Here is a 25,087-nt window from a genome sequence, read left to right as displayed (position 1 = left end):
GCTGTGTGCACGATATAAGTAATGGCTGTGTGCACGACTGCTGAAGAGAGTTTAAAGAACGGAACTTCATAAGTAATGGCTGTGTGCACGACTGTTGAAGAGAGTTTAAAGAACGGAACTTCATAAGTAATGGCTGTGTGCACGACTGCTGAAGAGAGTTTAAAGAACGGAACTTCATAAGTAATGGCTGTGTGCACGACTGCTGAAGAGAGTTTAAAGAACGGAACTTCATAAGTAATGGCTGTGTGCACGACTGCTGAAGAGAGTTTAAAGAACGGAACTTCATAAGTAATGGCTGTGTGCACGACTGCTGAAGAGAGTTTAAAGAACGGAACTTCATAAGTAATGGCTGTGTGCACGACTCCTGAAGAGAGTTTAAAGAACGGAACTTCATAAGTAATGGCTGTGTGCACGACTGCTGAAGAGAGTTTAAAGAACGGAACTTCATAAGTAATGGCTGTGTGCACGACTGCTGAAGAGAGTTTAAAGAAGGAAACTTTATAAGTGATGGCTGTGTGCACGATATAAGTAATGGCTGTGTGCACGACTGCTGAAGAGAGTTTAAAGAACGGAACTTCATAAGTAATGGCTGTGTGCACGACTGCTGAAGAGAGTTTAAAGAAGGAAACTTTATAAGTGATGGCTGTGTGCACGATATAAGTAATGGCTGCGTGCACGACTCCTGAAGAGAGTTCAAAGAACGGAACTTCATAAGTAATGGCTGTGTGCACGACTCCTGAAGAGAGTTTAAAGAACGGAACTTCATAAGTAATGGCTGTGTGCACGACTGCTGAAGAGAGTTTAAAGAAGGAAACTTCATAAGTGATGGCTGTGTGCACGATATAAGTAATGGCTGTGTGCACGACTCCTGAAGAGAGTTTAAAGAACGGAACTTCATAAGTAATGGCTGTGTGCACGACTGCTGAAGAGAGTTTAAAGAAGGAAACTTTATAAGTGGTGGCTGCGTGCACGACTGCTGCAGAGAGTTTAAAGAACGGAACTTCATAAGTAATGGCTGTGTGCACGACTGCTGAAGAGAGTTTGAAGTAGGGAACTTTGTAAGTGACGGCTGTGTGCATGTCACTGGGACAAGAGCTCACTCGGACTCACTAATCTCAATTGCATTCGCACTCGGACTCACTATCCTCAATGGAGCACGGGCTTACTCGGGATCGTGCTAATACACTTTGTTCTGGGGTTCACTAACCTCAAATGGGATCGCACTTTGTCTCAATTCCTTCAAGTGCGCTCGCGCTTTGGCTCACAAACCTTAACGGGATTCGAGCTCACTACCTTCACTAAGACTCGTAGTCATTTGCCCTCGTGCTCAATTTCGTTTGGGCTTGGAGTTCGGGATTATTACTTTCAGTGGAGCTCAGGATCACACCCATTATTTTAATTTTTTTCTTGCGCTCAATCTGACTCGAACACGTTAACTTCTTACAAACTCGCGCTTCGGCTCACTTTACTCAACTGGGCTCGCATTCACTGCCTTCAATGCGGCTTCCATTCATTTGGACACTCGCGGAATAATTTAGTTCGGGATTGGGGTCATTTTCTTTAATTATTCTCGAGCTCATTTCCATTTGTTTAATTAATTTTCAATAAAATATTCCAATTTCTAAATGTAACTTATGGTAGATTAATTGAATCAGTCATCGCGAAAATGCCATATGTCCATTCCCACCATATTTTCATTTTAGTGTAAATTCGAGACGTATGCGAAGAAACGCTTATTCCCTCTGAAAAGACCAATTGTCTGTCTGGTCACAATATGTTACATATCCTATACTATTGCCTCAATATCATCGATGCCATTGTATACCTCGTGTTTTCAATCCAAAGTTGTTTTTTTTTTCTTTTTCCTCAACAATTTACTTTGGTGGAGATATGGCCTTTTCGAAATGGCTGATACAATTATAAGTCAACCAACGAAGATGGCGAAGCTGTGATGTATGGCTTCATGATTTTGCAGTATGGGCATATCCTCTATTTTATATTGGTTGAATCTGACTTCCACACCACAGCGTTGGCAATGTCGCCGTAAGCAAATTGGTTGGCCTGAGAGCAGCTCTCAAGGTCAAGCGCCAATTCATCTGTCATGGGCAATAGTCATAACTGAATTTGATTTTCTAACTATAGGTTTTAAAAAAAATAGCATTTTAACGAAACACTTATTCTATAATAATATTAAAGCAGCTTTTGTATTCCAAAGTAATCAAATAATAGGTATGTAGCACCTTGAGTATTAGAAAATATGTATTCAGCCTTGTACGTGCTTACTGATTTCACAGTTTAGTTGAATGTCGTTTCTTCAATACCAAACATATAAGAAGTTGTTTATAACGTTAGAGACTGGTGTTTAAGAAGGTGTACCAAAGGGTATTTTGGGAACCCATCTACCTCTATTTAGAGTTGACCCTAGAATACACATAGGGATGCTATGGCACCGCTCAATTCTTTGTTTACCCACAGATGGCGTGCTACACGTTCTGGAGTGATGAGCTTTTCAGTATTCTTAGTTGGTGTCACAATCTACTAGTGTGTTGATGTATTGACGAGTGTGAACTTAGCAGGACCACTTTTGAAAATTATAAATATTTGCACACCAAACTTTTGTAGTGCGTTTGTACCGGATTGTACTGTAAACCTTTCGTTTGTACCGGTCTTAAATTCAAAAAAAATTAAAAATAAAGTGGTCCTACTAAGTTCACGTGAACTTAGCAGGACCACTGATAAATTTCTACAAATTTTATGACTTTTCTGCACGAATCGTTTGTACTGCGTTTGTACCGGATTGTACCGTAAAAATTTTCGTTTGTTTCGGTCTCAAATTCGGAGAAATCGAAAAATAATGTGGTCCTGCTAAGTTCACGTGAATATAAGAGGACCACTGGTAAGTTTCTACAAATCTTAAGATTTTTCTCTTCGAATCATTTGTTCTACGTTTGGACCGGATTGTACTGTAAAAATTTTCGTTTGTACCGGTCTCAAACTCGAAAAAATCTAAAAATAAATGGTCCTGATAAATTCACGTGAACTTAGCAGGACCACTGATAAATTTCTACAAATTTTATGACTTTTCTGCACGAATCGTTTGTACTGCGTTTGTACCGGATTGTACCGTAAAAATTTTCGTTTGTTTCGGTCTCAAATTCGGAGAAATCGAAAAATAATGTGGTCCTGCTAAGTTCACGTGAATATAAGAGGACCACTGGTAAGTTTCTACAAATCTTAAGATTTTTCTCTTCGAATCATTTGTTCTACGTTTGGACCGGATTGTACTGTAAAAATTTTCGTTTGTACCGGTCTCAAACTCGAAAAAATCTAAAAATAAATGGTCCTGATAAATTCACGTGAACTTAGCAGGACCACTGATAAATTTCTACAAATTTTATGACTTTTCTGCACGAATCGTTTGTACTGCGTTTGTACCGGATTGTACCGTAAAAATTTTCGTTTGTTTCGGTCTCAAATTCGGAGAAATCGAAAAATAATGTGGTCCTGCTAAGTTCACGTGAATATAAGAGGACCACTGGTAAGTTTCTACAAATCTTAAGATTTTTCTCTTCGAATCATTTGTTCTACGTTTGGACCGGATTGTACTGTAAAAATTTTCGTTTGTACCGGTCTCAAACTCGAAAAAATCTAAAAATAAATGGTCCTGATAAATTCACGTGAACTTAGCAGGACCACTGATAAATTTCTACAAATTTTATGACTTTTCTGCACGAATCGTTTGTACTGCGTTTGTACCGGATTGTACCGTAAAAATTTTCGTTTGTTTCGGTCTCAAATTCGGAGAAATCGAAAAATAATGTGGTCCTGCTAAGTTCACGTGAATATAAGAGGACCACTGGTAAGTTTCTACAAATCTTAAGATTTTTCTCTTCGAATCATTTGTTCTACGTTTGGACCGGATTGTACTGTAAAAATTTTCGTTTGTACCGGTCTCAAACTCGAAAAAATCTAAAAATAAATGGTCCTGATAAATTCACGTGAACTTAGCAGGACCACTGATAAATTTATACAAATTTGAAGATTTTCCTTAACGAATCGTTGCTACTGCGTTTGTACCGTATTGTACTGTAAAGTTTAATTTCTACCGGTCTCAAATTCGAAAAAATCGAAAAAAGTGGTCCTTCTACGTTCACGTGAACTTATCAGGAACAGAATGCAAATTTCTAGAAATCTGAAGATTTTTTCTTAACAAAGCGTTTGTAGTGCGTTTGTAGTGCGTTTGTACCGGATTGTACCCTAAAGTTTCGTTTGTACCGGCGTCAAATTCAAAAATTCGGAAAGTTAAGTGTTCTGCTAAGAAAATGAGAGATTCGTGTAATAGTTTTTGGAACAATTTTCATTATATTCTATTGCATTATCTGTTGCTAAAACGCTAGGAGTCAAACTATGGTAGTCGCTCGCGATTGAGCCGAATCTTTTGACTACTTTTTTGGATGAGCGAGTGAGTCGTCTCTGACTAGGAATGATCGACGATTCTTTATGAGTGAAACATATGAGAAACGACATTCAACTAAACTGTGAAATCAGTAAGCACGTACAAGGCTGAATACATATTTTCTAATACTCAAGGTGCTACATACCTATTATTTGATTACTTTGGAATACAAAAGCTCATGAGTTTCTTCGTGATTCATGTATTTTCAAGAGTCGTAGTTTTTAAGGAGATGTGGTTCTTTTAGAGTCATGGTCTTTGGCAGTGAGGTTTCTTTAGGAGTACGGTTTTGAGGGAGACACGGTAGTTTGGGATTGACAATATTTGTAGCATATGAATCTCGCACAGCCAGTAACAATATTAAGTATAGCTTGGAGCTTTTATTCTTTATACTGGTACCTCCAACCTATACCTTACATTGTTTCTGACTGTATGTTGCTCATTCGCGAATCGCCTCTTGCTTCTCGATTTTCGTTGGTCCAATCAGTTGCTGTTTAGGAAAGGTGGTTTCACTGATTCGTGCACCTTCTCAGCAGTGTAGCCAGATTGGGCTACAAGAAGCGAATTGGGCAAAAAGTTCCTACCAAAATTTCAAATTGCGCGACCCGTTACGTTTTCGGCTACTTGCAATTATCTGCCAGTTTAACTATTAATAATACGCTACTTTCTTGTTTTTATATTTGAAATCACAAATTTATATTATACAATAATACGCTACTTTCTTGTTTTTATATTTGAAATCACAAATTTATATTATACAATAAAAACTTTGTTTGTTTAGTATCCTATTCACAATGAACAATAGTTTTATTGAAACTAACACGTTTGATACTAGCTCAATTCTTGTTTTAGTAGATTTTAGCCTCAAGATCTTAATACCAGTCTTTTGTTGACTCTGTGCTGTAGCAGTATCACTGACCGTGTTTCTGCCTCAGTTAATGCCCAACCTCACGTGAACTTAGCAGGACCACTTTATTTTTCAATTGTTTCGCATTTGAGACCGGTACAAAAGAAATTTTTACAGTACAATCCCGTACAAACGCAGTACAAACGATTTGTACAGAAAATTCATCAAATTTGTAGAAATTTATCAGTGATCCTGCTAAGATCACGTATACTTAGCAGGACCACTTTATTTTTCGATTTTTTCGAATTTGAGGCCGGTGCAAACGAAACTTTTTACGGTACAATCCGGTACAAACGTAGAACAAACGATTCAAACAGAAAAATCTTAAGATTTGCGGAAATTTGTATTCTGGTCCTGCTATGTTCACGTAAACTTGGCAGGACCACTTTATTTTTCGATTGTTTCGAATTTGATACCGGTACAAACGAAAATGTTTACGATACAATCCGGTACAAACGCAGTACAAACAATTCGTACAGAAAAATCATCAAATTTGTAGAAATTTATCAGTGGTCCTGCTAAGTTCACGTGAACTTAGCAGGACCACTTTATTTTTCGATTTTTTCGAATTTGAAACCGGTACAAACGAACATTTTTACGGTACAAACCGGTACAAACGCAGTACAAACGTTTGGTGTGCAAATATTTATAATTTTCGAAAGTGGTCCTGCTAAGTTCACAGTCGTGATGTATTGAGTTATTTTTATTGGTTTTCAAGGCATCTATTTACCTTAATAACTTTGCACATACTAGTCACACACTGCAAGATAAATGCATGCCTTGAAAAACAAAATAAAACAAAAATTCAAATCAACTTAAGTACGAGTACATCAGCACACTAGTAGATTGAGACATCGAATACGAAAAGAATGCGTATTACTGAGTATCGTTTTTATTAGAAATTGTATAATAACAGTTATTTTTTATTTATCTAGTGTAGTTAGACCTTTTGGACGAAATTGTTCATGATTTTGGAGATGCCATACTATATATTAATGGTCAAGTAAGTGATTGTGGCAGTTTTGAAGTCCTAAATGAAGTTCAGGATAGCGCTAACACTCTCTCTACCAAATTCGATTTATAATAAACACAATATTCCGTGTTTATATTTCTTTTTAAAATAATAGTGTAATTAAATAGTGTCAACAATTGTATTTCACTAACAATTTCAGTCATTTACTGAACTAAAGACATTTCTGCTAAATTTAGTCACAAAAATATTAATTTAATTGGGGCTCTCCAGCATCTCATATACAGGAACGTGGTGGAATTGCGCGCACCTAAGCAATTTCTGTTATAACTGGAAAAGTATTGTTGATAAAACATAGAATTTAGCTTTGTTCTTTTCCATCCTTTCCCCTTTTGAAGGAAACAACTAAATTGAAAGAAAATAAAGTGTACGTGAGTAATACAACATCCAGTGCAAATCTGCACTTGCGCACAATTCCCCAATCTATGGTGTAATAATATGCTAGGTGTAGGGAAATGGTACCCAATGATAAATAGTTGAGGAATTCAAATGTATGTGCAGTTATATATTAGATTAAAAAAATTTATATTGAATGTGTTAAAAGTTTCAATATGTAAAATTGAAAGAAAATGAATGGAGAGAGGCTAACGCGAAGCGAAGCTGCGTTGCACGAAACGAAGCGACGCGTTCTGTGTGTTAGTCCCGATCTCGACATTCGCTTCTAATTTTTTCGTGCCGCTTCGCTTCGTACCACACCGATTCACATCACATTCTGTGTGTTTGTATTCTTACAAGGGAACCTTCCGAAAATGATAGTTGCAGTGAAAGATGTGACCTATGCCAATTGAAAGAGCTGTAACAGAGATGAGCATTCCCAAAAAATTAGCTGCCCATAGCAATAGGTTCAAGAAATATAAGGGATGGACAAGGGAGGGAAAGTGCAAATTCCGCAAAAAGGGGGAAACGGCAAAATACAATGCTGAAAAATGATGTATAGAAAGAGACTTGGCAGTTGAAAATAACTGTTCTTTAAATTTTCGTATAACTTTTGCTACAATGATATTACTATAATTATACTAAACAAAATTGTGATACCACTAATCTTGGTATGTTGATTGAACGTTAAGTTTGCTACAAAATTCCATTTGATTACGTCAGACTGCAATTTGTTTTAATTATTTCTCTGTTTATCCTCATAGGTTAAGGAATTGTATTCACGTGAGACTATGCAAATCCCATATTTCAGGACTTGTTATAAAGGTTGATACATTTTCAAATAGTCCTTTTAAATATGTTTTCTTGGTTGGAGACACTGATACATCAAGATCTACCAGGGTAAGACAAGCTGCCACGAAAAAAAATAACAACAAAAAATATAAGAGTGAAAGAGTGGCATGGATGGAAAAACGATGACGTAAGAAGGATGAGGGAAGGGCTTAGAACAAAAGGACAAAGTAGAAGGAGAGACGATAAAGAAAGCCAGGGGAAACGAGAAAACGAGGTAAAATAAACTGCCCCGAGGACGGAGAAAGTTATGTTTTCTTACACCAAATATCGTTTTCCTACTTCCTTCCGACGTTTTGCAATTCTAAAAAGATCTAAAGGACCAGCTTTTAAAACTTCAGATACCTCTCTCTCTCTCTCTCTCTCTATTCTTGTACTTTCTGTGTTATTTTATTTTTATCTGTCTCCTTCCCTTTTTCAAGCCTTTTCTTTTCCAAACGCTGTGAAAGTACAAAAAATAAGAAGAAAAAAGGGTTAAGATACGATAACGCTGTCTGCCATCGTCAAGAAAATACGGTGAGAGCAAAACAATTTCTTCCGCTTGTCCCACGTCTTCTTTTGGTCACGGAAAAATCTTTTGTCTCTACGAGTGAGTTCGATTTTGAACCATCTTGACAGACACGGTTTAGAGAGTAGAGGAAAGCAACTAACCGTAGGAAGGGGTTGAAAGCAATAGCAGGTGCTGGTAAACACGACTAGTCCATTTAGCTATTTACCAGGCAAGCAAACAAGTATACGACAGGTATGTCGAAACTCGAAAAACCTAGAGATAAAATGTGTAGATTTCAGAAAAGTTCAACTGTCGTCCCCACTGGTGCTGCTGTAAATTTCACAATTGAAAAGGTCAAGGACAAATTGGTTTCCATTTCACTTTTCGTGTTTTCAAAACAAACATTAATTTATTAATGGAAGACTTTTACCTAATTCCCATATCTCTCGTTATATTTTAAAATGTTAATATTAAATCAAATTTCAAGAGTTGTAATGATTCAGATAATGATATATTGATTTCAGATTAATAATAACTAATGGTGAAACGATCCTTAGGGGATAAGTGCCTATCAGCCGACTTGTGCCACTCATGCCTTTTAGGTGATGTGTGTTCGTGGGTCATGTTTTCAAAACAATTGCGTTAATGATGACTTTCTACACTAGAGTTCGCTATTTCTTTCTTACTAGTAGCTCTCCAATTGCCCTTTTGACTCTGGATAGAACCCTTAATTACAACACCATTAGGTGAGTACGAATGGTCACCCATCTTTACTCTGATCGGACCCAGCATTGCTTGTCTGTGCTGATCTTAGGAGATGCGATATTTCAGTGCGTCTAGGAAGTTGGCTATTTATTTCAAATTACCCAACTTCTTATCTAAGGAATTGGTTAATTATTCCAAATTAGTTATTCCATCTTGTCTGAGGAGTTGTATAATTATTCCAAATTAGCCAACATCTTGTATTACCCGAGTATTCATGCCGGACTGAGGAAACTCTTCTCAGTCCTCAAAATGGCGATTTGCTTTTGCCGTTGGGTCCGATAATACGTAAGGAATAACTTTCGTAACATGTAGTCGGCAGGGCAGGGAGTTGAGCCACTTCATGATTTTGAAAGCTTCCGGATAGGGTTAGCTACACCGAGAACGCCTTCTGACACCAGTGGGAGGAAATAAGATTGTCTTAAAGCTCCTATGATTATAATAGATGTGCCAATAGATTCCTATTGCTAGAGGAGTTCTTCCACCAATAGGTATATATGGAAAATGAACTTCTGGTAATCACGAAATGAACGTAACTCATTACCGCGATCTGATAAGGCGTTATCAATCACTCTAGCAACAACGAGAGGTTTGTGGTGGACACTAGTAGTGAGCCACAAGAAATCATTCTTAGCAGTACAGTGACAATGGCATTCCACAAATCAGGAGTATCCTGATTATTCACTCCATTCTCGGAAGGTTGACAATGGAATCATAAATTGAACAGTATCCACGTAGTAAATTCTGGTGTCAACCTGGCGAAGGTCTCAAACTCCTACTCTTTTCTGAGTCTTCCATTCTAACATAAGTTCTCCCATTTACCTAACATAGTCGGATGGTACCACTAGCTCAGAGCGTAGATGTAGGGTTATCTTCTCTTCTAATTCATAAGAATATATGATAAACTATTTGTAAATTAAAGAGTTGGAGTTAAAAAACAGAATGAAAACTAAGATTAGCGATATGATATAAGCGTATACAAGATCAGATTTTTTACATCTGGTTTCTTTACAAAAATATTTCAACTTGCTCATGTCAATTAATACTGCTCTGATAGAATACACTCGGACTCGTTATACTATAGAGTTCAGAAACCAAATCCTTCATACAGGTGATTGGTACAAATACAAGTAGAGAAGTTTGTGCTGTTAGCTACCTAGATAGTATATCTAAAGTCTTGTAAGATGTAATAAAAAATGTGTTAGGTATTAATGGTCTTTTCTCTTCGCGGATTTTGTCAGAGAATTTGAAGCTTCAAATATATAAAACGATAATTAAGATTATTGTATTGTACGCTTGCGAAATATGGTCGCGTACTTTAAGGGGAGAACGTAGACTGAAATTATTTGAAAATAAAGTCTTAATTCAAATATTCGGACTCAAGACGGAAGGAAATGGAAGAAGCTTCATAACATGGAGCAGCATAAATTATATGGTTTACCTAACATTATTAGGGCCCTCAAGTCTAGGAGGCTCAAGTTGGCAGGTCATATAGCCAGAACGGATGAAAGTAGGAACGCTTTTAAAGTTTTAACTGGAAACCCAATCGAAAAACGATCATTAGGAAGACCTAAACGCAGATGGAAGGACAATATTAAGGTGAATCTAGTCAGAAATGGGAATTCAAAATTACGAGCTGAATGCAGTTCGCTAAGGACAGAAATCAATGGGGAGCCTTTGCGGATGCTACATTAAAACTCCGGGTTCCGTAGCCCATAGAGAGTTAGTTAGGTATTAATGATTACTATATAACGTGGTGTTGGCCCTGTGATGCTTGAGCTACAATATGCTCTTTCTTAGTGGATTCTGTGCTGATGCTTATCGGTCGCGTCATTGCCAGTGATGACGTCGACATTTTAAGTAAATCTTATCTTATGATCAAAATGTTGTTTCCGGGATCATATTTCAGGATGACAATACTTATATTCATTCAGCTAGAGCTGTTGTGGTGTGGTGTGAGGAATATTGAGATGAAGCTGAACATTTACCCTGACCTACCTAAACTTCGGCCCTGAAAATAGGACGTCCATTCAATAAATAGCCGGAAGTTGCATAATAAGTACAAAACTTTGACAAAGTTTGTGCTTCTTCGTTAGTTTTTCATGGTGTCCTAGAACTATTATTAGATGGGTCTGGCACGCCTGCCTCGGAATTGAGTGATCTAGAACTATTATTAGATGGAATTGAGTGATCCATTGTATTTAGAACGGTGTAATATTCTACTTTCTACCAATCACGAGCTCTATGACTCCATTCCACGTCACACCAGATCTGTTCTGAGGGCAAAAGATGGTCCATTGGCAGTTGATTTTGCTAAGTGTTTCCATTAAATTGCTCAGTTTCTATAAATATAGTATATAGGGTCTAGTTGGGAACCTTCTCTTTTTTATCAAGTCGTTTAAAATCCAAATTTCGTTTCAAGATCACGATCTACAAGTAATATTGTTAAATGGAACCATAGATCAATTATCATTGTGGCCCCTGATATCATTATCAAGAGGTTAACTCTTTATAACAGCGGCAAACTTCGACTCAATGGCAGTCCGCGAATATCAACTTAAACCCCTTTGAAAGTTCTACTGCTAATACGAAATTTTGCTTTAGTTTTCAGTTTAGAAATATTGCTTTAGTTTACAAAGCATTTCTGGATTGGTTGCTTGGTTTAGAGCTTAACGTTCCTTTCAGAACCGAGACTAAATGAGACGTGAACCTCCAGCTTAAAGAACCACACGAAATCACGCCGGGAATCGAACCCGGGTCTCTCGCGCCGAAGACACGTAAGGTAACCCAATACCAACGAGAGAGCTCACGCATTTAGCGAGGCCGCTACAAATCGAATCGAAGAACGTTAATGCTATCCTCAAGTTTTTTTATTTCATTAGGACATTTGTAGCAGTAAAGAAAGAAGTAAATATGAATAATGAACTTCTATAGTTCCTAAACTAATAACTATGAAATTAGTACCTTCAATTGCTGTCTATGACTTTAATTTTGTAAATTAAATTCGCATTATATTATAATAGAATGTTTGAAGCTCACAGTAAAGTGTTTACTGAACTGAGAACGAGGTGCAATCGAAATTTTATACCAAAAGAAACGAAGATTTCTGTGTCTTTTCTTGGTTTATAGTATAGTAATACCTTGAGTTACGTAACTAATTAATTTTGTAAACATTTACGCAATTTGAATTATTGAATTTAAATTTTCAAAGCCGAATTTATAAATTGCTTAAGTGTAATTTCGTAAGAAACTGCAATCATTCACAAGACAATATTATTTTATAAATTTAACAAATGAAACATCATGCAACATTCGATATACACCATAAAATTATGACATCTATATATATTATGTCAACATAATATTTGGCATACTGATATATTGTTATTTTCAAGATTTTATCAAGTAATTGCGAATTGGTAAATCGGGTATTAGAAGCTTCCCAAACGTTTCAGGATAGCCAAGACAGTCTCGAATCTTACATCAACTGTCCCTCCCCCAAAATTATGTAAAACTTCAAATTTCCCAGTTTTCCTCCAAAAAATACGTTAATATCATTAGTGCGATATTAAAAAATGTTAGTCATCAATACTCAACTGATAAGAATAATCTATTCTTTTATTAGTCATCGATACTCAACTGACGGGAACACTCGACTTTTCATTAGTCATCGGTACTCAACTGACATAGAGAATCAATGACTAATCCGGGTTTTTTACTCTAAAATATGGGAGACCTAACAATATGTATTACTGATAAGAATGTTAGGCAACCGAAACGACACAATGACAGGGTCGGGTTGCATAACCTACTGTTAACTAAAGCAATTCCAGGTAGGCTAGCCATCAAGATACCTAGCCCACCCATAAGAACTGAATGTTGTAAAGGCAATTTCTATATTGTAAAACTCCCTACAAGAAAAACAAAAAGGTGGCACTTGAGTAAGAAAGTAACAACAAAACCCCAAAACGTTAAAATTTCCAATATTTATCCCCCAAAAATATATTTCTTTTGTTTAAACTCCATCCCCCAAAACCAGCAGTTCTGCATCTCTAATCTTAAGGCAGTGTATGCGTCAACTTCAGAAATCAACTCTGATACAACATCGGATCTTCTATATGCATCTTATAACGAGCTTGCAATAAAATTTCGAGTATTTTATGAATTTATAGGCCCTATCACAATATTTGGCGTAAATACTTATCAACAAACTCCCCCTTTTGTTAACCATACATCTCCCTTCCCTAATGATCCCCCAACACACTTACCTTCAACCTCAAAACGCTCTTAACCCATTGACTTCAGATGTTGCCCATCAATGGAAGTGAACAATGTTTAGGTTGAACTTTCATTTCAAAAATAGAAGTAAGATTCCATCAAAATATCAATTTTTGAACAGTGTGATTATTTATTTTATTTTCAGTTCCTCCCGACATCACGGACGAAGAAACCAGCTCGGATATAACAGTTCAGGAGGGTGAGAACGCAACCTTGGTATGTAGAGCAACTGGACATCCACCCCCGAAGATTCTCTGGAGACGGGAGGACGGGGAAAGTTTGATTCTTAGGAGAGGCTTCCGAGAAGTAGAACGGGGTAAGTCCAATGCTTCCAAAGAATTTTAAAAATAACTCTTTTTAGATTTAAATGCGCTTTACTCTTGCAATTTGCCTCAATCGTTCTGCATATTTGACAACCTTATCCGGGCAGTCATGTAAGTCGTATTCAGCACTAAACTCTGAACTTACTATACAACAGTTTTACCATTGTCCCTAGATAAATTTTTTGTTCATTAACTTGCTTAGTGCTCATGGAAGCATTAAAAATTAATGTTAGAAAACCAATTATAATCAATACATCTTGCAATGTAGCCCATTAATATGTATTTTACTGTAGAAATCTCATGTATTTGCATTATTCTGATGTTCTGTTTCTCAAGTAGGCCCTATATTTAAATAAGTTGAATTTTGCAATAATTCTCCATGCACTATGGTTATTGTCTAAGGTATAATGTCATATTTTTGTGGTTTCTTCGGAAAGTTGTAAGAATTGATAGAAAGAAATATATCAGAAAGATTAAGGTTTTATTTCTAAGCATATCTCCTCATAGGCTACTATTTTCAACGTCATTCCAACACATTGATGAGCAGAATATGTCGATTTGTACAGGTACATGGCTGCAAAATAGCCTATCACTTCTTCATTGTGCTGAAATTTATTGCCACCTAAAGGTGTGTAAACCGACGGAAGTCAATGACGGCAAGATAAGACAAGTACGGTAGCGCTTGGAAGCGAAATTCGGTCAAGTTTGCGGCTTGTGACCAATGCTGAATGCTCCGGTGCGAGCAGGCGCGGCGCCCATCGCGCCGAAAGCTTCCTCATGCCCAACTCTTTAGTGAGAAAGTGATGCACCTGGTCCCCTGCGTTACTTACTAATGCAGGGGAGCTTTCTCACGCATTTCAATCATCGGTCAGCCAGCACTATACCATGGGCTTTACTAACAAGTAAGCCTTTCTGTTGTGATCCGACCTTGAACAGCATCGTCCGTTTGCTAACAGTAGTAAATAACGTCCTGAGTCTCCTTACGCTGTGTCCAATTAGGCTTTCATGGCTATAGCATTCAAGTCCCTTTTTCACCAGAAACTTGTTAACCACATGAACTTCTTTCTGTTCCATGTTGGCAAGACCTATGTCTAGCACCAAGTATTAGTGCCTATGCAAAACAGACTATCGAACCATTGGCGATGTGCGTTTACCTGCACGTGCAGAATAGATATGACCTTGTATTGCTCATGCTTTCGTTCCGATTGCAACGCCACCTTTGACCGAATCTTAGAACTCCTCGAAAAGCCCACGTATACGGTTCTTCCTTCTGTAATACAAATAAGTATGAACTACTTAGCGCTCCTAGCGAAATTATCCGGTCTTTCATTCAGACATTCTTCCATTGAACTTAATTTACAGAGTATAAGAAACAATATTGCTTTAATTTTCCTTCCTCAAGTTCTTTATTAAGTCAATAGGTTTCTGCATTTCCTATCTCAGTATCATATTTCGAATGTTCCTGTGTTTGTTCGAATTTGTATTTCAGTTTTGTAAATAATTTGCAGTTTTCACTCACTTGTTTTTCATTCTAAACATCTAGACTATGTGTCTATTCGTTGACATCAAGATTCGCCTAATAACTTCTTACAATAGAATTTACATATGAAAGCTTATGAGAATAATGTAGGTATATCTTGAATTCAAGATTTGTTTAATGCGTAATTATGTTGCTATTAGTGACAAGGAACAAAACAAAAACATGTAGTTATTAAAGCAAGAATATATTTTTAAAATCCACATCAAAATAATGTAAGCATAATAATATGACTAGGTACGTCTAAACCAGAGTATTGATAAAGTTATCCATTTTAAAAAAAGTTACAGAAATCATAAAATACAGGAACAGAAATTCTAATATAAGTTTGCACAAATTACAAAATAAAGTTACACTAGTTGTTAGGAATCACTAATCACATCTAAATAAAATACAGTGACCATCATACTGTACTATGTTTATTTTTCGTAATTCTAGACTCTTTTTTTTTTTTTTAGTTTTACAATACGTCGATGAACACCACTTCGCTTTCTTTGATTTAGCGCCGTGACCCATCAGAAGTTGATACATTGTGGTATCATTCTCTGTTTGTTCCTACTTCAAAAGATCCATAAATCTGTATATATTCAGATGTGGATTCGATTCGATTTAAGTTGATTTTGAGTTTAGCGTACCGTTCATCAGCGAGGACATTTGAGACGTGGACCTACAGTTTAACGTGGGATCCGAACCATATGAGCTCCCATCTGGAATCGAGCCTGGGTCTCCCACGCCCAAGGAGCGTGCGCTAACTGCTTAGCTACGAGGGAGCTCAGGTATGGATTCCCTGCTTTCTTGTTGATTTTGGAATATCATGGTATACCTCAATTTGTTGTTCTGTCTCTGTTGTTATGGTACTGGTTGCTGAAGTTTCTGCAGGAAAGAAATAAAAAGCCATCAGCAAGGTTCTTCACAATAGTGAACCGGGAAAAAAATATACACAAATATATAATTAATGGTTTATGCATCTACAAATGACTATTTTGGGAAACTAGAAATTATAGATGAGGTTACCATACATTTGTTATTTAAAAAGAAACAGAGCATATTGAACAGAAAAATTGGTTTAAATCTATCTGAAACATGGATTTGTGCAAGAACAATTCTATTTACAAGATTCTAATCCGGATGTAGATAAGTGTCTTTTTCCGTCTGAGAAATAATAGTTACATAGTATAAAGAACAAACTCCAGACGAGAGAGAAAATAGTATTTAAGGAGGAATATGTGCCCCATTCTCGTCTATCCTTGTCTCAACCACGTAGTAGTGGAATTCTGGAGCTTGTGGTATGTCCATAGCATTTTCTATGGCATCAGTGAAAGTATCTTATATCTTGTCTTCTGGAGCAAGAGTTAGTGCAACAGCTCTTTTGACCCACTTCCGAACATTCTCATTTTCTTGATATGGTTTGACTGATCCTGTTCCTTGAACCTTTCTCCACATACACTGCGAGTAATGAAAGTAACATCCTTGAATTTTTCCTTTTGAAAAAAAAATGAACCCTTTCGTGGATAAGTGGTTAGAGTACCTGTCTTTGACGTGGGAGACCTGGATTCGATTCCTGGCTGGAGCTCATGTGGTTCGCATTCCACGTTAACCTATAGATTTACGTTTTTTTTATAGCCTGGATGCTGAATGGGACGCTAAACTCAAAATCAAATAAAACAAAATAAAAAGAAGTTAGATGCAACACACGTGTTGATTTTCGCTGTTGTGTGTTCTTGCGACTTCAGAACCACCACATCATAGGCGCGAGCAGCAGATTTAATGGGTTGTTCACAAGGGTACGTGGGCCAATGATTGTGTAATTACATAGCGTTTTATAACGTTTCTTCGAATTTTTCAGCACCAAATTTATATTTGAAAACATCATCTCAGACTTAATTAATAAGGACTGAAGGAATACTTTCTAAATTCTCCACACTTGGAATGGCCGGTCACTGATTTTGAACCCCACTCCTCTTGGTTATGGAGTGGAAGTTTTTACCCCTCAGGCTTTACTTGTACAGTAATTGCTAGTAATGTATCAATACGGCCATTTCTGATATATACATTCACACACGACTAAACACGAAAAACACACACACACACACACACACATATATATATATATATATATATATATATATATATATATATATATATATATATATATATATATATATATATATATATATATATAAAGTAGAACTTCGAGAAAAACTCGTTCGTGGGAACATAAACACACACACATACATGCGCGCAAATAGAGACCACGGAAAAGAGAAAGAGTGTGAGAGAGCGGAGGTTGGCAATTTCCTTTGACTGAATTTCCAATTTCGTTCTTTTTTTTTTTCTTTCTCTCTCTGTGTCTCTGCGAGAAACGCCAGCAAATAATCGTTTACGAGATGCTCGTCCGACCAGGGACAAGCTATCGCAGAGCAAATAAGAAGCTATGCTAAGACTGATGCCTTCACATACACGGTTCTCTCGGAAATGGGATAACTTTTTTAAGTATCTCACACCATATATATATATATATATATATATATATATATATATATATATATATATATATATATATATATATATATATATATATATATATATATATATAAGTGCATGTCGTCATGAATGAAGCTTTATTCGACTCTCGGAGACATTAGATAAAGAGGAAAGATGTATTGGCCACAATTGCAGGAGATGAGGATGGGGGAATGAAATGGAGTCTGTTGCCAAGGAAACGCGTTAACACAATGATGAAATGTTTGCACTTACGTGTATCAGAAAAAGCGACAATGTTGGACATAATTTATTATTGCGTGTTGATAATGTACTGGTGGCAAAGCGTCCTTTGTCTTTTTTTTCTTACAGCGTGGTTGATACGTATTACTTCACTATATAACTAACAACGCCTATCAGAAAGTTGTAGAATTACTTTTGTTACCCCTTAATCATTAATATCAAACTGTTGCTGACCCGTCAATAAGAAAAACCTGTTTTCTTTCTTTCCTTAGATAGTGCTGTAAAGAAATATTGACGAACTGATGTATACTATTCATGAAGTCAAATCAGGGTACGAATGAACAACAGTCGAATTGGAGCAGGCCCGTAGCCAGCCCAAAACTGTAGGGAGGAGGTGGAAGTTAGGTAGAAGGTAGGAGTCCGACCCAACCATATTATAGTTCATTTGCAAGCCTACCGTGAAAAGTTCAGGAGGGCTAGTAAAAATTTAAGGGGATCGGTTCCCCTAGACCTCCCTGGATACGGGCCTGAGTTGGGGGAGACAACAATTATGTAAAAGAAAACTATTCACATTGGAATATCTCAACATAGAGAGTTCACATACTCGAACATACATAATTTTTAAACTAGGCAAGATCAGGGATCTCTCTACACACTAGTTCAGCCAGTAATTACATTTTTAAATATATGTTCTCAAATTAATTAAATTTTGAGTACTTCTGGCGATGCATCATTTTATTAATTCTAGAGTCAGTTATTAGAGTGCATTTGTTTTATCTTGCCACACTTAACGCCAATGCACTTGGTTGGCCTTTAAAGTATTTCTGCTAGCACTCACGTGAACGTTTTAATTCAATAGACGTCTTATTGGTTCTGTCGTGTAGGTGACGTTAGTTATCAGCCAGTCCATCAAATGAGATCATTGTTATTTGGCGGATAGTTAAAGTGCTTAGTCGCTACACGCAAACAAGTGTGTTACAGTGATTTGTGAGTCGTTTCGCTGTGTTTCCTAGCGTATTGTAACTCTCAACCGTAGCATGGCAACAACGCGTTGAAGACAGATCAATCCTTTAGGACGGAAGTGTGCCAAGATAAAACAAACGTACTCTAGTGGGGAGATTTTCTTCAAAAAATATTAAGTGGAGGAATTACCCCTACTCGCCCCAGTATATGTCAGATATAAGCATACTTCTTGAATGGATACAAAATGGTGGAAGAACTCACTGGATTAGGTTTGTGTTAGGATATAAATATGAAATATTGCAGAGGAGTAATGACCTGAACCCTGTCTTCTGACGATACTATCATGTTGCCGCAAACGTCTCTCCAAACGCAAAAGTTTTACATATGAGAAGGTTGTGAGATTGTGGGCGTTGTGGGTACACGGCTCCATACATCTATGCTGCATCTTGAGACTTTCGTCTACATTCACGTAACACTAACAACATGTAGATACAGTGATCAAACACAGTAATTATCTTGTTCGTACACTTATACTAGTAGTATACACAGAATTGCTTTGCAATATTGAAGCAATCATGTGTCTGTTGTCTTGCTTGTAATGCTCTTCACCACAATACTCTTAGAAAATCCGTGCTGCTTGCTACTGTGTTCGATTCTTTCACATGCAAAGTATTCAACTACAATATCTACACACAACTACACTGGGTACACTTTCGCTGCGACCTCTACTACAACCCTCTACCACCCTTACAAATAGCTAAGCTATGGGATAGCTACGATGACGTACCTGTTAAACAACATTGTTCAACGAGAACAAACCACTGATAGTCATGCTGCATTTATCACTTTTCCATTAATTCTCACTGTAATACTTCATAGTATTCATACGCCTGGCACAACACAATTCTCCCAAAGTCTAATCACAAGTTGTGGCAACAGTAATGCAGATACGAGTAAATATTCACCAGAAGTCACTCGTTTTCTCATTTTAGAGTGAGTTCAACTTAACATTCTCCGTTCCTTTTACGTCAACCTTGTTGACACTTGAACCAAGCTGCCTTTACTACGTTCGTAGAACACAATGTCGTTTTCTACTACAAATCCGGCAAGCTTATTTGAAACAGGATACATTGTTGGCGTATACTTTGCAAGTTTCATATATTGATAGTTGTTTTCTGGCAAAGTTCTTTCGCTTTCCAAAATGTATCAAATGAGGTATCACTCGATCCATGTTACCATTTAAAGTTTTTCAAGTCGTTCCCAGAACCCTCCTCAGGAGCGGCCCTGGATTCAACACAACAATACGGCAAACAACTTTGGTGTCATTTGCTTAACGTTGTTTAGGGCATTTGGTGCCCAGTGGGTTCCAAAGACACTTAGATGGGGCTCTGGGGGCACTTGCTTTTCACAAAATTTTATCGAACTCCCTGCGCTCTTCATTTTTTTGGCCCTTATCATTTTGCTTCTCCAATGCATGCTTGATCGGACATTATAAATATATATATATATATATATATATATATATATATATATATATATATATATATATATTGCGAGAGCTTCAGATGCCTTATAGGTTCTCAACAACACAAGCCAATCCAATACGGACTACACACCACATAACAGGAGACTGGCCATAGAAATGACGACATAGACACCATGTATACTAGAGCACATAATTGTATCTGGAAGTAAGAGCAGTTCAATTATCTTCACTTTTCCTGCATTTTAAGAGGAAATACTAGAAATCGCTTACTTTTTGAAAATCGCAGACCCGATGAACAATGACTACCTATTAAAAACATTTAGTAACTTCAGTACAAATTTATCGATTTTAATGGTGCAAGTTTTATATTACATAGTCGGATGATACAACTTTACTAAATTCACATAGACACAAGTGTTGCAATTCCACATTGGATATTATGAAACAAACTGGGACCAGTCAACATATCATACAAGCATTGTTTCTTCAAACTCCATGCGTTGATCAGAATCTTCTGCCGTTAGCTGTTGGCAATAACGGTCGATCGTCCTGGAGTTTCGGAATTTGGATTCTTTATAACAAAATACATGGAATCTATACATTGGGATCCGGAATAGAAAACTTTTATTTTGTGTGTGTGTGTCTGACTGTGTAATTACTTGTTACTTCATGTACATTTATACACATAAAACAGTAAAATAAAATTAAATAAATAATAATAATCCTTTTGTATTGTAGAATATGTTACATATTGGCTGTTCTAAAAATGGCTCCCACGGAGAACGGAGCACAATTCTTCAAGTCAAATAAATTGAGAATGCTCTATAACACTAGGGATCTCCTTTACCCGCTACGAAAAATTAAAAAAAAAATATCTGACAACGTCGTAGATTAACGTGCAATCATTAGCGTTGCTCAACGTCCATTAAGCAGTTACATTGATTGTTACGTTAGTTAGTGGTGATAATGTCAATATTTATTGACTTCGGCTACCATCTGGAAAGAATCGATGTAACTACTTGATGGATTGATAGATCTAGTCCATGGTTCCTTAGCTGTGACGTTGTCACATAGTGCAATTCGCGTCTCCAGACGAGGACCCGAAAGGTATACAATTAGATATATATTTTTTGCTTTATTTTGATCTGTAGAATGGTGCTCTGCGGTCTGTGGGAGTCATTTTTAGAACATCCGATCTGTATATATACCTAGGTAGTTTTACGTTCCACAATTAAGTCCTGTATGTTAAAAGACTCTCATGACTAATCAAAGTGAATGATTATGAAGAATTTATGGAATGAAAATGTCGAAGTAAACGAGAGAATCGAGAGAGAGAGTCCACAGTCATGATATTTTCCATCACGAAGTCCCATGATCTGAGATCGAAGCAGGGAACCCCGTAGCAGAAATGAGCCACTGCGCCTTCCATATCGTATATGTATAAAAACTTTGAGATTTATGTCATGAAATGGTAACCTAAACACTATAGCTGAAAATTCTTTAGGAAGGAATTTTTGGGATATTATATTGTTACCATTCCTTTGTTTAAATTTTTTAGTAAAAAATAAGTTTACTGATAAAGCTTCCTTTCTTGTGTGATTTTTAACAGTGTTTCTTCCTTCTTTCTTCTGGGACAAAAAGATAAGGAACACTAACTCATCTGCTAAAGTATATATATATATATATATATATATATATATATATATATATATATATATATATATATATATATATATATATATATAAAGAGAGAGAGAGAGAACATGGTACGGAAAAATCATTTGCACATTTAATACTCAGAAAGCGAGTATATCCCAAAGCTCAAAGCTTTATACATATATATTCTGTATGGAGTTATTCATTGTCATTCGTTTGTAAAGGCAATACTAAAACCATCCTATGAGACTCTCTCTCACACACACATACTTACTAACGTACAAAGCCGAAAGAAGTTTTGTATATGTACCCTGGAAAATGCAATAGTTTGAAAGGAAGCAAGGATAGGCAGAAAATGCTCCATGACCCTGGGGATAGTTTATAAATCAATTAGCCCGAGTTTCTCCAACTTTTGACGGTTTCTCTCTATCCAGAATTGAGAAGCAACTTTGCCTAGGGATACACAGCTCATTAGTGGTTTCAGTATGTTTAGTAGGCAAAAAATGAAAATAAATTAAAAAGTTCATTTTTCTCTCTCTCTCTCGTTGGCGGTGGGTGGTTGATGAGAAGTAAGTCTCATTTATAAAAATGTGTTTGAAACATTGAATATATGAGGTCAGAGAAACAGAGGGAAATTTTGATGAAAAGAGATATCTCAAAACAAAGTGAACAAAATCGTAGAAAGATTCAACAGAAACAATTCTACAATGCCAGTCTTTTGTTATGAATATATATTGCTTCTTAATTTCTTAGTTTCTTTTCATATTTTTTTCAGAATGACTTCATATTTTCTTCAACAACAACAACAACACACACAAAATAGCAAATTTTTATTCATATAGATTAGGATGTATTCATTGTTTTGTCTTTATATTCTATATATTTTGTATTACTAGTTCGACTTTTCCGTTTATTTCTTTTCTTTCTTTCTTGAAGATCGTGCTTTGGAGTTTGAATTTATTTATTTTTTTATATTTTGCGTTCCTATTCAACGCCGAGGTTATAGAAGACGAAACCTGCTATTAACGTGTAGGGATTAGTGTAGAGCGTTTTGCACTTTTGTTGGAAATTCGATGACGGCTAGTGCGGAAAAGGTGTCATTAGTGGCACCGACCTTACTGATTTTTTTTGTTTGTTTGTTTTTTGTTTTTTTAGACAGCCCTCAACGGACTTAAACTTTTTAAGTGTTTGGTTAGGCAACACGCACAACACCAATGACAGAAAAGCTACTTGTGGTTCGTTTTTAGAGTAACCTGATGGCTATTATAATTATTTTATTAAAAGAAACTTGTAGCAATGCCAGTAAATAATTTTAAAATGTTTATGAGTCAAAGTACAGCCATATTAGCTCAGTTGTTGGAATTAATGTCCAGATTTTGTTTGGAATGCCACGTTAACGATGATTTTAGGCATAGCTCTTGATATAAAACGATTTTCTTTGTGCAACTTTTCGCCAGAACTCACCACGGGGAGGTGGTTGCATATCGAGAGAAAATTCATATATTAAATCTGTATAATTGAATAATACACACATATTTTAGGATTGTACATATTTTATTGAATCCTTTGTTTTCATATGCAATACACAGTAGACATTTTTGTATATACAGAGGCCACGGTAGCTCAGTGGAAGAACGCTTACATCTTGTGCGTGGGGCTCCTGGTTCAAACCCCGGTCAAATAAATTTGTAGTGGAAAATATCGTTCTCGGGTTATTGTATTATACCATGTTATTCGCATTTCCTTTTACACTCTCATTCCACCAATTCTTTCATCATAATTCACTTGATTTAATCATCTTCTCCCTTCACCTAAAGGACATAAGCGATGGGCGTTAAACTAAAAAATTTCATTGCATTTTCTTGTATATATCTTCTCAAAAAAAGTGAATTATTACACTAGAGAACAAATTTGAACATTGTGTTTGTTACAAGAGAATTAAAATTTGTTCCTTATTTATTTATTTCGACTTATTTTACATGTCGAGGTTAAGGCTATATGTAGCCTTATCTACCACCTAAACATGACACAAAATTGAAAAATGAAAGAATATAGCTAACAATAGCAAAAGAAAAAAAGTTAAAAAGTAAAAAAACACAAGAAACAGACAGTCACTTGAATACACACACGAACACCCCCCCCCCACACACACAAATATAATATAGTGCTACACGAAAGTACATATATGTGACAATATATAATAAATGTTGAGTTTCATATCTTTATGACAAGCTTATCTATTGGCTCTTCTGTCTCCGTGTCCATTCAACCCTGCTTCGATAACAATAAATTATAAACTGCTCTTCGGAATGAAAAATAACTTCGAACTCAGTATAATGTCTGACAAGGCTCTGCGCATTAATGTGCACAGCATTGAACGTTGGTCGCTTCGGTTTATTAAGTTCTGTTTGCAATAAATACTGAGGGCCTTCGTAAGACACTTGGAGATCGGGTAGCTGTAAAGGTTCATTGTCTTCGAAAACAGAGGGACATATTTTATTTAGTTTGGTTAAAACGAATGAAGAGGGGCTATGTTTGTTGCTTATATTGTCAGTCATTGTACTCATGTAATATTGAATATTTCAATGACAGGTATTGCGAAAAAACAGAAAGACTAGAGAAAACGAAAAGACTATAGAATGGAGATTTACTGTTTCCTTGTTGCTTGAATTTTTTGCGCTGATTTCAAATTTGTTTTCAGTTTCTTTCTACCGGGCTCAGTTTTAGAGTAACTGGAGCTCGATGGGGAAAAGCTAATAACGGATTTGAATTCAGCACATCAAAATCTATAAGAGAAAGGTGTCAGTGCGTCTGTAACAAAAACACTGTCGTCAAGTGTTATTTACTTGAATAGGGACGTATGCATGGATGGTCTGAACACCCCTTCCCAAGAAATCCCTACTTTTCTGTTAATTTTGTCTAATTTTATCAAATTTTAATATAATTTTTCCTTATATTGAATTTGAACTCCTCTCTCGAAATAAATTCCTACGCACGTTCTTGTACTTGACTATCAGTTTTTTGTTTGCTTTTTCGATTGCATTTAAGTAAAGTAATTATCACCGTCCATCAATTATAATCTATCGTTATTATTGTAAATTTGGTGAAATGGTGTCTATCGTCGACGTATTCTGACGTATTACGTCGTCGTAACAGCGTAAGAGTGAACATTATCTCAAAAACATTGGTTAGTTTATGAAGTAGTATTTTGGGATTTCTAGGAAATTAAAAAAAGAAATTGTAATATTAATATT

At 36.3% G+C, this 25,087-nt stretch overlaps 1 protein-coding gene across 1 annotated transcript in view; it reads left to right on the top strand.

Moving 5' to 3' along the window:
* Positions 1 to 25,087, top strand: part of LOC145665945 (lachesin-like) — a 580,434-nt gene that overhangs the window by 508,815 nt on the left and 46,532 nt on the right. Inside the window, exon 5 of the mRNA XM_081733050.1 lies at positions 13,290 to 13,460. Within this exon, the coding sequence (XP_081589176.1) occupies positions 13,290 to 13,460 (171 nt within the window). The remainder of the gene's footprint in view (positions 1 to 13,289; positions 13,461 to 25,087) is intronic.

This window comes from Thermobia domestica, chromosome 12 (assembly GCF_964235325.1).
Source record: "Thermobia domestica chromosome 12, izTheDome1.hap1.1, whole genome shotgun sequence".
Taxonomy (NCBI): Eukaryota; Metazoa; Arthropoda; class Insecta; order Zygentoma; family Lepismatidae; genus Thermobia; species Thermobia domestica.
The sequence above is the reverse complement of the archived record's forward strand: the minus strand, read 5'-3'. Positions and strand labels throughout refer to the sequence as shown.